This window comes from Carassius gibelio, chromosome B19 (genome assembly GCF_023724105.1).
Source record: "Carassius gibelio isolate Cgi1373 ecotype wild population from Czech Republic chromosome B19, carGib1.2-hapl.c, whole genome shotgun sequence".
In the NCBI taxonomy this organism is placed as follows: Eukaryota; Metazoa; Chordata; class Actinopteri; order Cypriniformes; family Cyprinidae; genus Carassius; species Carassius gibelio.
The window spans coordinates 21,807,701-21,821,471 of record NC_068414.1 but is presented as its reverse complement, the minus strand read 5'-3'; the positions used below and the strand labels follow the sequence as shown (position 1 = coordinate 21,821,471).

Sequence of the window (13,771 nt, the reverse complement as noted above, 5' to 3'; positions counted from 1 at the left end):
ACTGCAATCGGTGTATGTGTGAGATGGGCACAACTGGTTAACCAATGAAACCAAGTCAAATAGTCAAAATAATAAGAAAATAAGTCAAGCTAACAGTTTAAGCTATAGCCAATTTCATAATCAAAATGAAAACTGATAACAGACCATCGAACCATATTTACCTCAATAGCCAAGTTGTTCAAATTTACCAATAAATCTGACCTTTAAACTGTAATATAAAAGGGATCCATATGCAACAACTAAAAAATAAATAAACCTAAATGCCTATAAAATGTATCAGATGTCAGATGTCTGACACTTCACAAATTTAATCATTGTGCCAAGAACACCTGATTGGGGTTTTGGAGAACCAACTGCACTCTTTATTGAAAATGTACATGTATTATTTTAGATGTGAATGGCACAGAACACAGCCATAGTGAGATCAGAACAATTTACAATATTCACCAGTATAACACAAGTAACATGACAAGATAGACTAGTAAGAAAGAGGATTACATGTTGGTAGCACTGAGCCACTGCTGGCTTCAATGGTTTCACTATATTACCTATTAAGAATACAAAATAAAAACAGGACGAAAAAAAAAAAATATTGCCACAAATGGGATGAGTTTTCAGGCTAAAACTTCTTTAAACTTAAATACATCAATTGTGATTCCAGAACCGAGCCTCTGGATTTCCACACACAAACTTTGATTTTATAGTGCCAGATCAGAAGCGTGGCTTCTTGGCAGCTCCTTCATATTCCTCACGGACCCTGCCAAATCCTGGGTTTCCAGCACCCATGCCCCTTGGACCCCCTTGGCCACCTTGCGGGAAACGCTCATTGCGCTACATGGACCATTTTCAGTTATTTATCAGTTGTGTATTTAGTTTTGTAGAAATTATGGAGTTCACATCCATGGGTGGGGGAGAAAAAGCAACAAATGGGTAACAAGTTCCATGAGTTCCCAGAGTATTTTGAGCAAAGCATTATAAAAGTGGTATCCAAGGAAAACAATCGGTGAAACAGTTCCAACACGCAGATCCACAGGTGCCAGAGGTGACATAGGAAAAGGAAGAGAGGGTAATGTATTTATTAGTCAAATCCCATTACAATGCATTCCAATAGCGCTGCTGTTATAAGTGCTACAGGAAACATTTACTAGCCTCATTTGCATGGGAGATTTTAAAGCAGAAATTCGTCGGATGCCCCAAACTTATAATTATGGCCAAGAGTTTTGCACTTTTACACAAAAAGCCTCTGAGCCATGTGGGCAACTACCAACGTCTACATTAGGAACACAAATTAGTTTTAATAAGAATGGTTATTTTGTTTCCTAAAACCAATTTCTCAACGTTTGTATTCATGAGGGGTTTTACTTAAATTTGATACATATTGCATTTTAAAATGTGTTAATGGTCACTTTTACATTTCAAAGAGATTGTGATTTCAGATTTTTTTTTAAAAAAGTTAGTTTGCAATTATGAATTTTTACTATTCAGTAGGGGTGTGACGAGATCCAACTGATCTCGCGTGAATGTGACGATATCATATTGGCATATGTAAGACCTTTCAGACATGTTTGCATCACACTGGCTCGCTCACCAGCAGTGGTATGCAAGATATTTTATGTTCACCTGCAATATGCTTAAACGTTACCTGTAGTTAACAGGATGCTCCAGTGTTTAACTAAAAACCTATCTGAATGATCAGGCAAGTGCTGCTTCCACAAGAACATTTATCGTTCTCACATTTTTTTAAGCCTTGTCAGTTTAAACATTAAAGTGCTTTAAGCCATTCAAGCATGAGACAGCACGATAAATTTCAGTGTGGTACTCATGTGCGAATTCTGACCATTTCTGTATGCATACAAAAACAGCATATGCAAGAGACGAGTCATTTTGGTAATGGCAATGGCAGTACTTTCACAACCTTGTAACTTACATGTTTCGAGCAGAACCATGCATCGTTCATTTAGATTTCTACATGGCTCGATGCAATACAACTATGATTCTTCAATTGCACCATCTAGGTGTGTGTTATCGATAAAACCACAACTACTACAACTGATAATGAAGCACTAAAAGCAGGTACTGAGAGGCATTTTGAGATAATTAAAATCTCAAATTAATATTTTGCATTCAATTAATACTTTTCAGGCAAGCTGCCGCATGATAAGCATGAAAATTACACAGTGTAGCCTTTATCAACATGCAGAGATTACTTTTGCAAAGTAATCTGCGGACTGTACACTATCCCTCGGCGTTGCCGCACGCCCCAGTTGGGAACCCAATCTCATCTTTTGGGATACTTGTCTCGTCACACCCCTACTATTTATCCATCATATAATTCAATGTTAAATCACATTTCTTCAGTTTGTCAAACAACGTTAAGCCGATATTTTTCAGAACATGCAGTAGTGCTGCTGGTTAACTGGATTTAATGGGACGTCTGCAAACGTGACAAACAGCATCCTGAGTTTGCAGTAAAAATGCTAGCTGCATTTTTGTAATTCACATCTAGTTTCAAAGTGTTCAAGATTAACCCATTAGTACAAAAGAGTAACACAGATTTGATAATTCTTTAAAAACTTTCAAAGCATATGACTAAGTTAAAATTAAACATTGCAACTGCAAATTGACAACTTGCAAAAATAATTGTTATATCTTATATCTGCTTGCTATCAGTCCAATTCTTTCAGCATAAGAGGTTGACCACTTAAAGCCAACATGAAACTGCACTTGTAACCCATTTTTCTTCTGTAAAGCAACATTTCAGTGAAAGCCAACAAGTGGGAAAAAATTTCAAAGCAGGACTAAAAGTAGGGCGGTGCATTTAAACGCATTCGATTGGCATATGCATCTCAGCAGTAAAGCCGTGATTAGTAGTAAATCATCATCACCTGCTTTAAGATAGAGTGGCATTCATTACACACAGCAGTAAGTTCACTCACAAGCTTTTAGGGCTGTCACTTTTGAGAAAAATAGAATTCTAATGGATATCAAATATCATGCAATATATTCAAATATCTACGTGCCTGCTCCCCCCGCGCATAAAAAAAACCCACCATAGCCTGATGGAGATTCAATCACAAATATATTAATATTGTTTGCAAGAAACACCAGTCTATCAAGTTGATCTGGATCAAATGTGGCTCTCTTTTTATTTACAATGTTCCCCACGGTGGAGAACACACGTTCGGAGCGCACAGACGTGCCTGGCTACTAGGGCTGCACGATGTGTTATTTAAGCTTTGATATCGCAATGTTCGAATCCAAGATTGTCACATTGCAGGATGTGTGATGCAGGCTGTCGTAGTTGATCCGTTATTCATTAACTGTACGGGCCAGCTGCTCCCTGGCCCTTGACGAATGTGATTCGTGGATTAATTGCACAGCTTAAAATCATAGAGTGAAAGTTTATCATTTGCATGTGTTTTTAAGTCCTGACAGTTTAACAGGGCAGAGAGAGAGAGAGGGAGAGAGAGAGAGCGATAGAGCCCCGGCCGCGCGCTCACGTCTTCAAACAACACAAGTGCTGTCTTTGTCTTGCTCTTGCTCCCTCGCGCATATTATTCAATTGACACGATGGTGTCGATGTTTAAATAATTTAAAATGAGAATGTAAAGCCCCTTTCACACTGCCATTCCGGCAAATACAGGGGTAAAGTGTTCCTGCAATTGTTCCCGGGTCGCTAGATTTTACACTTTCACACTGCCAGTGATGACCCGGTATATGTGCGTGCTTTCAACCCTTGAAGATCCCGTAAATACACGTGACATCAGCGCATGACGTGTAATGTACGAGTCGACAACGCTAGGCACGTTATACTTTCACTGAAGCAAGCAAACGATCTCTGCATCAGCGTGGAAAGTGAGGAACTAACTGATCTCTGCTTCATTACAGTTTGCACATATGTTTTCGTCACGCGATAACGCGCGTCATCACTTCGACATGGAATTAGATCTGGCTTTTGTTCACACAGCGCTCGTCCCGGGTCGAACCCTGCAATGTTACTAGGTCCCCGACCCGGGTTCAATGCGGTAATCGATCCCGGGACGTGGTTGCTTTCACACAGAAGGCGACCCTGCAATGTTCCGGAAATATTGCGGGTCCGACGTGCAGTGTGAAAGGGGCTTAAGTGTGCTCACCCCCTTTTTGTTTGTAAGAAAAAATTAGATTAGATTTCATATCGCAATATAAATTGCAGAAAAATAAAATAATCGCAATGTCATTTTTTCCCAATATTGTGCGCCCCACGGGCTACTAGCTATTATTCGCTTGATTTGGTCAAGGGCCTATGCTTCAATACATCTAGAGTAGCCTCTACTGGATAAGATGGCAAAGAAAAAAAAAACACTCTAATCATAGACTGTAAAAAATGCGCTACAAATGGCATTTTAAAAACCGGATATTTTATTTATAGTTCGATTACGGATATTTCAAGTCATGTTCGAATGCATATTCGAAAATCCAATAAAACGTGACAGCCCTACAAGCTAGGCAATATCACTTTCGAAATCAAATGCAATTCATCTGCGAGTATGAACGTGATATTGCCTACTTGTCAGTGAGTGTAGCGAATGCTCCTTCATCTGAATGCGGGTGATGGAGATTTACTACTGATAAGTGGACTGACTTTACTGACGAGATGCGCATGACAAATCGCATTAGATTAGAACTATTCTCCTCCTAAAACACAAACAGCACTCGTGACAAAATGTATGTGAACCATGAAGCCAACAAAGGCAATCATTTTAGAGGTGGAGCAAGTAATAAAATTTTATAATTAGCAAAAATAAAAAACATTACCGCTATATAAATAATACACAAAAACAACAAGAAAGCAGATGGGGTCCATTTTGATTTCATGTTGACTTTAAGTGTTAAATCTGAGAGCTCTACTTTTAATATTCAGATATACAACTATAATGTTTACTAAGACAAAATATTTGCTTTAAGACACTTATAAAACAATTCAATTTTAATACAAAATTAAGCCTGTTTTGCTAATAGAAGGCTATTGTATCAAACTCATTAGACATGTTGAAATTATACCAAAATCTGGTTTTACATTTGACAACAGAATGAGAAAATAGCCATAAATAAGGATTCACTTTTTTTTTTTTTTTTACATTATACACAAACATCTTTTGAAATGTGGAGCTATTGTTGATGCTTGCTGAAGCCTACTGGAAGGAAATACAAACTTCCATATTCCCAATAATGCTGCCTGTAACTAGGGCATCAAAAAGGTTCAGCTATTAAAGGATACTGCAGTGAAAGCAGCACACAGGCAACACATTCAACAATCTGTAAAACACTGGTTTGGCCGCTGAATTACTTTTCTGCAACACAGCATTCCCAGCAAGGGCTCAGGACAGGAAGACATAGTACAAATTCACTATGTATGGATTAAAAAGGCTTAAACAGTAAGTGACAGTATAGCAGAATATAACATTCTAACTACTAACTGCTGTAGTAATTATTTTAAAAAAAAAAAAAAAAGCTTAAACTCTTAAAATTAAAATAAAAAATATTTAAAAGCACACCGGGTAGGACATATTGGTGCTTACAGAAATGTGTGCCACGTTCAAGGAAAAACTCCAGAGTTCTTTTCATTACAGCTAATATGGGTCAAACCCAACCCCACTCTTGCCATCCAATATCAACAAAATTGTAATACGTATCCCAACCATCACATCTCCAACCAGCTCCTCAAAAGCTCAGCCACATCATCTCACATGATCACTGTAACTATGTCACATTCATCTTGTGATTAAGTTGCTTTTAAGTCAATCTGCACTAAATGCCCACTTTCGGTCGACACTACGAAAAAGAGCTCAGAGCATGGAAACAGCATTTCCATGCGGGAACCACTGCAGCACTTACATGACTTTGACATGGATTTGGAACTGTAAATTGAAGAAAAAATAAAACCAACTACAAAAGGTATTTCACCACAAAACAAGAGCAGCATGTCATAGGGTATTAATTCACCAGGCTTTGTGTTTGAAAAGATGGCACATTGCTCATTTAAAGATTACACATCAAACAGAGCATAAACGTGCCTGTCTTTTTCTGCAATTTAGACAGGACTTACAAGTAGGTGTTACAAGCAGACAGTTGTATAAAAATTCTAGGGCTTTAGTACAGACAGACATCCAAAGTAACAAGAGAAGGAAAGTAATGGGAGCTGAGCTTGAGTGCTGACAATGACTTCTGCCAATAGAAGGAGATGTTATAATTGAATCACAACAGGGAGCAAAAGACACTGCCCACTGACAAGTGTAGAAATAATCCATCCACACCTAACTTCCACGTGAAACCTTAAAACACAAAATGGCCTCATTTCCTATGAACCACAACAGCTCCATTCAAAGGTTATGGTGCATACAAAACAAACACACACCACATTCATTCTCGATTGCAATTCAGGGATACATTACCATTTCGTTGGGCGCCATGCCCCCAGGTGTTGTTCCCCCCATTCCCTGGTGTCCTTCAAAGTTCATTCCGGTCAATGGAAACTTCTGGCTAGGTGACCCAAATGGCATATCTGTTTGTTAACAAAAAAATAAATAAATACATGAAAAAAAAAAAAAAAAAAACATATATTATTACTATCATTATCCCATACATTATATACTATTATTATATATGCTACAAGCTGTACTACGGTAAAGTTCAAATTAAATAAAGTTAAACAACTTTTTGCTTAACTGAAACGATATGATCATGAACAAATAATAGATTCATGAGATCATGAATGCCTGTTAAATATAGCCAGCCAAATACGAATTTAATCTCATGTTTTATCTCTACAGAGACATCAGAGCCAGCGGAAAATGTCAGAAGGACTAGCTGAGCTAAGGCTGCTCTCGGCGGATACAAGAGCACTGAGCTCCCAGAGCTCCGAAATCGGCATTGCAAATATTCCGAATAGAATAAATAAACTGCAGATTTGAATTTAAAACAATTACATTCTCCCCTAAAAAATTCTTATAACTACATTTCATGACACAGTCACAGTAATATGCAGAAAATTAATTGGGATTTTGGGCAATGACGTTTCACAATTCCTCAAGAACAGACAAGAAAGCATATTGAAGAAACGGCTATCATCTGTGTGAAAATATAAAATACACAGTTATTTTTGTGTGTGTGTTTGAGCACTGATGTAAATATGTCCCACCCAACACTCACAGCAGAACGGAACGAGTGAAGGAGAAGCTTTATCTCCTTTGTATCACCCAAAAGTGACGATTCCAGTCAACCAATCCACATTCTGCTCACAGTTTAGCTCCATTTTTGGGCTTTCTACATGCTATGAAAAGTACCAAAGTCCCTTTAAGACAAATGTCCCTCAGCGGCCATCTTTGAAACGCCTCTTGGGCATCCAGGTACAGCTCCTATCTCTTTGAATGGGGAAACATCAAATTCTCCAAAACGGTTCACTAAGTTTAGGATTACATTTCATATTTGAAATCACCAAAGAAATCTTACAACAACTGTGTTATAAGTGTTGTTACTTTTGCTCAAATAGTGTTATTAAAAGCTTATTTCTCAGGCTAGATCATCCAGTGCACATGCAGAGTACTAAGAGCACGTCTCAGAGCGCTAACTGTTACTACAGCAACCGGGACTTCTAACGGCAGCTGCTAGTGATTGGCTTTTTCATTCAGAAGGCGGGGCTTTCTGCAATTGAGAGTTTCATTTTTCGCCATTCAAAACTATACAAGTGACACATCTTGGGCATTCTATAGTCTTTGAAAGTATGAACTAGAAAGGTTGGAAGGCATGCAGATTGAGTACAAGTTTAACTGACTTTCAGCACATAAGTGTGGAAATAATGAATGTTTAGACAATGAATCCTAGAGAAACAAAACATCTTACCAGCCAACCCCAGGCCTCCACTGGAATTCATTCTCATCTCCCTGTCTCTCTACAAAAAACAGGAAAATATTTTACTTGAAAGAATTTGACCAACATGGTAATTAAATACTAAGAGTTTTCTGAATGCATTACTTACATTATCCATAAAGCCGCCCATTCTGTAAGACTCCTCACGTTTGCGCCTCATCTGTTCCTCCATTTCTCTCTGCCGCATCATCTCCTCCTCTCTCCTACGGCGTTCCTCTTCTTGCCTGAGGTTGAGAACCAATCAGTTAACTACTATTACATCAAAGCTTTCCAGAACCACAACACACTACATCAGACATACCTGAGCTGCATCTCTTTACGCTTCTGCATCTCCTGACTGTGCAACTCTTCCATGCGGCGGAGTTCCTCCTGACGTCTAAGAAGGTCTTTTGAAACAAAATGATCCCTCAAATCAATGATTTACCCCATAATCTTTTTTTTTAAGCAACAAAAAGGCCACGCACACACACCAGCTCAGCAGAGACAATACTCACCCTGTCTGAGCATGTTTGCTTGGTGCTCATGATAAGCATCTTCCATCTCTCCTTCCAGCTTCTCACGGGCCTCACGAATGTTCTTCTCCACTTGTTGCCTCTGTTGTTTCTCCATCTCATCAAGAGACTTCCATCGTTGCGAGTATTCAAACTCAAAGGTACCAGGACGGGCGAACCGAGGAGGTTGCTCTCGCTCCCTGAGGTCAAATCACAGCAGTTAACAACCAACATTATGACCAATAAACCATGAAGAGGGGAAACCAATTAAAATAAAAGATTTATATGAATGAAGAAAGCTGTGCTCAACCTTCAAAACTAAACACATGGTGAATAACGTCCTTTTTTACCAGCTGCCAAATGACCCCCTCAAATGCTTTTCAGACCATCTGTCCAATTTCATTTACATGAAAAAGTGGTTTTACAAACAGCTAATGATTTAAAATTGATTGTTAATCCCAATAAAGTAGGTTTCTAGTAATACAATGTAAAACATTTGGAACTCACTTCTGATAACTGGGGTTCTTCTGTGCAAGTTTCTCTGGCAAACCGTCCTCCTCATCATATTGTTCTAACAATTCAACCACAATTGGACGGGGTGCCCTAGAAAATAAATAGAATGGTTAAGTAAAGCAATATTCTTTTAACCTCACAAAAATTGCTTTTCAGCCAAATTTGACAAATGAAAAGAATTTCATCTTACGATGTGAGAAGGAAGACTCCATCACTGATCCGATCGAGGGCCTTCCGTGCAGCTGGCTTGGAAGAAAACTCAACAATGCCCTTCCCAGTGGAGCGGCCACGGTCGTCTACGATTACTACAGCCCTCTCCACCATCCCAAACTGAGAGAAGGCTTCTTCCAGCAGTTCATTGGACACATATGGAGACAAGTTGCGCACAGAAAGTGCGGCAGAATGAGTGGCAAAACGAACTCTAAGTGGTCTGCCTTTCATTGGGATATCATCCAGCTCAGCTTTTGCAATCTCTGCCAAGGCACGGGATTCCTAAAAAAAATTGTTTACATCTTACATGTGCCTTTTTTTTTTTACATAAATAGATTTATTAGCATTATTTTCAAGCTGTAAATCTTACCAGTCTGATAAATCCAAACCCTTTGCTTTGATTGATGAAAATCTCACTGGGCACGCCATACTTTGCAAACAATTTCCTGAATTCAGGTTCAGTGATGTCGTTTGGGAGGTTCCCAATAAACAGACGGCAGCGCTGAGTGTAGGTCTTCTCCCCGGGCTTGCGCAGCAAAGACAGCGTCGCTCTCAATTCCTGACAAACATTCATGAAATAAAAATGTAAATCTAAGGCAAGCCTATCGTGCGGCTAGATTTGACCGGCCAGTGTCAGTGTTACTTGACTCATTTGCAGTGTGCGTGACCGACAGCCATTTACAATGCACAAGTCAAATATTACCTACTTTTATCAAACAACCTGTCCACAAAAAAACCCCGAAAAGATAGCAAAAAGAGAAAACACGTTCTTAACGTTGAAAAGGCGAAATAAACTATCAGGTTTCAATGCATTTAATAGGGACGAAGATAACGGGAGACCAATATGCAGTTTTGTTTATGCGTCTACAAAATGGAGGATCTCCCCCAGCAACATTAACCACGTACTAACGTCACCGAACAAATGTAACGTGCTCAAATCCCTCACGTTCTCGATAAAAACAATGTTATAGTATGCGCCCCACAACTTCCCAAGTATGAAGTAATTGTACCTGAGGCTGAGAGCTGTCCTCACTCTTGGTGATCGGTGGTTGTTGTTGTTGTTGTGGTGGTGGTGTCTGCTCTGGGGCTTTCATCACGGGAACAGGCGGTTTTTGGCCATTTCCCATCACACCTTGGGCGGGTTGAATCTTTCTGGGCTGGTTCTGTGGGGATACGAGGTCCGGGGTCTTCACGGTATTCTGCGGCGGTGGAGACTGGATCTTCGGCTGAGCGGGAACGGCGGTCGGTTGTGGCGACGGGCCTTTGTTGTTGCTCTGCTGGGGCAGGACAGGGGCTTGCGCCGGAGGTGTCTGCACCGCTGGTTTGTTTTGATTGGATTCTTGCGGCTTCTGTGGTGTAGACGCCTGGGTGGGTTGGTTTCCCAAATTCGGCTTAAACCCACCACCCATATGGGCTCCTCGGTTCTGATAAGGATACTGGTTTTGATTTCTAAAATTTGGGTTTCCCATACCGCCGCGCATCCCGATTCCTCCGCGGCCTCGGTGCTGGAATCCTCCACGGTTACGGGACCGGTCACGAGACATTTTCACACAAGCAGACTAAGAAAAGCCGTTAAAAATATTAAGTTAAACAGCGGTATATATTCAAAAACTACAGGGGAGCTTGGCTAACTTGCACTCCCGATTCTTGTTTTGTAAAATGGCCACTGGTTACGTGAAAGACCATAGAACTGGGAGGAGCGACGTGCTGACGACACGAGCCTCCGCCCAAAACTAAAACCTTTCTGCCAAACGGGTTACTAGCGCGCTCTAGTAACACTCGTGTTATGACAAGAACGATTATTTAATTTAATTTAATTTAATTAAAAAAAAAAAAAAGTGATACTTTGTGTCGAAAATTAACAATGAAAATAAGTACACGTCAGCATACCTTAAAATAAATAATTAAAATATAACATTTATTATACTTTAAATGGGATCTCAAATAACACTTAGTTAAATTGATTATTATAATTAAATACTTTTCGTGTCCTTTTGTTATGTTTCTCAACACGTTTTTAACATATGACAAAAGATTATTAAAACAATGAGTTAAAATGTAAATTGTTATATTATTGCATTAAAAAGTGTTAAGAGACAGTAATAAAAGTGAAGTCTAAGTACACTAAAGTTTTTTTCTTTTCATTAATATATTATATTATATTATCTGCATATTCCGCTTTTTAAAAAGTGGACAAAAAGTGCACATTCAATATAATTCAATGCAAACTCATTTCCCACAAGGGTTTGCCCGTTAGAGACTCAGCATATATTTTTCTTTTGTACTGTTATATTTTATACTACACATTTTAAAAATACTTTTATACTATAAGGAATTTTGACATGCTCACTTCTTAATTCTTTTTTATTTATTTAAATGTATTATCCATTTTTATCTGGGTGATAAAGTTACCAAGTTAATGTATGCTAATAATGAATTGTATTTATTCATTTAACATGCAGTCTTTTATTTTTCTTCTCCCCTCCTGGATCAGTGCATAGACAAGAGGCAACACTTTGTGTACAGCACGGAAGCAAATTTACTAATCCCCTGTGGATGTGGCAGATTCTCTACCCTATCCCTTCCTGAGAAAACATAGTTGTGCATGCATAAGTGAATACTCTCCTGAAGAGATCTGTTTACAGGCAGTGCTTCTGAGACGCTGACATCAGGTTCATACAGTCACTCCCAACAAAATGACTGCATGAGATGCATGCAGTAGGATGGTGGCTTTCCAGAGAAAAATATCTTACCTTATAGAAGCTGTGAAGCACTTATGATGGAGAGAAAACTCTTTTGATATATTTGATATTTCTTATTTTTATTAAGTGCTGATGGTATTAAGCAGGCTTCTTTTCCTAGAGAAGGATCTAAGGATTCTTCGTAGTAACCTGTGTGACTTGATTAAAAATAGAGCGACCATACAGTTGTGTTGTTTATCTTTTCTTTTTATACATTCTTTTATATTAATTCTTCATTCATTACAATTTTATTTTAATCACATAATCATGTATAATACATATTGAAACAATTTATACACTCATGATTATATTATATATTATTTTCAATCAATGTTTAGTCTTATTGTGTGATTTTAGAAGTAGCCTACATCCGTCTTCAAGAATAAGAGATAATTGTAATTGCTGGTTGTGGTATAACAACATGTGTGGTCAGACAAAGTCAAAGTCAATGTTCTATAAATTACTGCTCTTTTTTTTTTTTTTCGTCGTTACTTTTGCTTTTGCTTTTCTCTGGCTTTCTCAATCAACTTATTGGCTGACAGAAGACTGTTAATGCAGTACGGGTAGTGGACAAAACACTGGTTTTGGGTATCAGACAAGACATTAATAAGATCTGGACATCTGACAGGATTTGGCATCTGGATCTGAAATTACTGGTGTGAAGACTTGATCTAACATTTTGGTGTGGATGGCAGGATGTTGGCACAAGCAAACACCAGGGTGACATGATAAACTGTAGTTGTAGATGAATGCATCTGTCCAATGAAGATGGTTACGAGGCAAACGCTGTAGTACAACCCTTAACGCTAAGGGATGTTCTGATGGAGAGATGCAGTGCACAGCGTGACAATGAGGAATCAAGGAAGACAGATGAGCTGCTGTTTAGAGACTGTCAACCAGGGGCGCTGGACTGGGGGTAAAACCAGTACTGATTACCAGGGCCCCAAAGGAAGAGAGGGCCCTTGAAAAGTCTGGAAAATATATTTTCAAGGGGAGGGGGGCCCATTAGGACTGCCTATGCATAGGGCCCGGGATCTTGTGCAGCGCCCCTGCTGTCAACCAGAGGAGCCACAGAAGGATCTTCACCAAGCTTAGATGTGGTTCCTTCACAACTGCACCATCAACCAGTCGCTGCTCAATCACCAAACAACAGTAACTTGATAAAACTCAACTGAGCATTGAGTGCTATTTGAGCCCTAGAATCGTGGTGTTTTTTACATATTTACATCTTGCTGTCTATATCTTTCCTGTGGTCTTGCAGGCTCATCTGTATTCTTCGTCTTGCTCTTTTTCCATTGTTTTGGGCTTTTTCTGTCTATCACTTTCATCTCTTTGCTCCCTGTTAAAGATCATGCACCAAATGAGAAAACAGGTTAGTATACGTCATAATGTTAAATTTTTAAACATTATTCAAAAGTATTTCATTACACATATCTTTCTGACACTGTTTTTTAAGACTGTTTAAGGTGAATGTTCATAACTGGCCAGCAGATGTCAGATGTTTTTCGTACTCGTACCTATAGGTACCTATTAACTGATTAAAGGATGTCGTACCATGGAGAGGTCTTTAATTCCAGGGCCTAAGAGTCTGTAGTGCCAGCACACTCACTGTATGAGCAGTCCAATGAAGATGTCCGGAGAAAACAAACAACACAGAAATCAACCAATCAGAAATTGCTTAAACTTGTGGACTTCCTTCTACTGATATGATAAAATCATTGATGTCACCACTGTTCTATATTATAGATCAGTGGATGTCACTCACTTTGATGTTCTGTTCAGGCTGTCAGTGAGGCATCCTTGAGGAATGATCACCAAAGAGAGGTAGCTGGAATCCTCTCTAAAGCTTTTCTGGAGGCCACAGCTGAAACAGCAGAAGACATTTGGCATCTCAGTCGGAGAGTCTGAAAC

General features: G+C 39.0%; 1 protein-coding gene across 1 annotated transcript; it reads right to left on the bottom strand.

The window, feature by feature from the left end:
• Positions 1 to 333: 333 nt before the first annotated feature.
• Positions 334 to 10,803, bottom strand: LOC127979366 (splicing factor, proline- and glutamine-rich). The gene is made up of 10 exons (XM_052584776.1): positions 10,130 to 10,803; positions 9,490 to 9,678; positions 9,100 to 9,401; positions 8,904 to 8,999; positions 8,400 to 8,596; positions 8,212 to 8,291; positions 8,015 to 8,134; positions 7,879 to 7,927; positions 6,432 to 6,541; positions 334 to 831 (listed from the first exon to the last, which is right to left on the bottom strand). The coding sequence occupies exons 1-10, from the start codon at positions 10,661 to 10,663 to the stop codon at positions 712 to 714; spliced, it is 1,797 nt and encodes a 598-aa protein (XP_052440736.1). The 5' UTR covers positions 10,664 to 10,803; the 3' UTR covers positions 334 to 711.
• Positions 10,804 to 13,771: the final 2,968 nt, after the last annotated feature.

Bases quoted from the DNA above. Each gene is read 5' to 3' on its own strand.
- LOC127979366 (XM_052584776.1), bottom strand. From the start codon at position 10,663: ATGTCTCGTGACCGGTCCCGTAACCGTGGAGGATTCCAGCACCGAGGC. The intron at 8,597-8,903 runs GTGAGTTCCAAA...ATTTGACCTCAG, and splicing joins AAGAACCCCAGTTATCAGAA to GGAGCGAGAGCAACCTCCTC. The intron at 832-6,431 runs GTAATGTATCCC...TGGTCCATGTAG, and splicing joins GCATGGCGCCCAACGAAATG to CGCAATGAGCGTTTCCCGCA.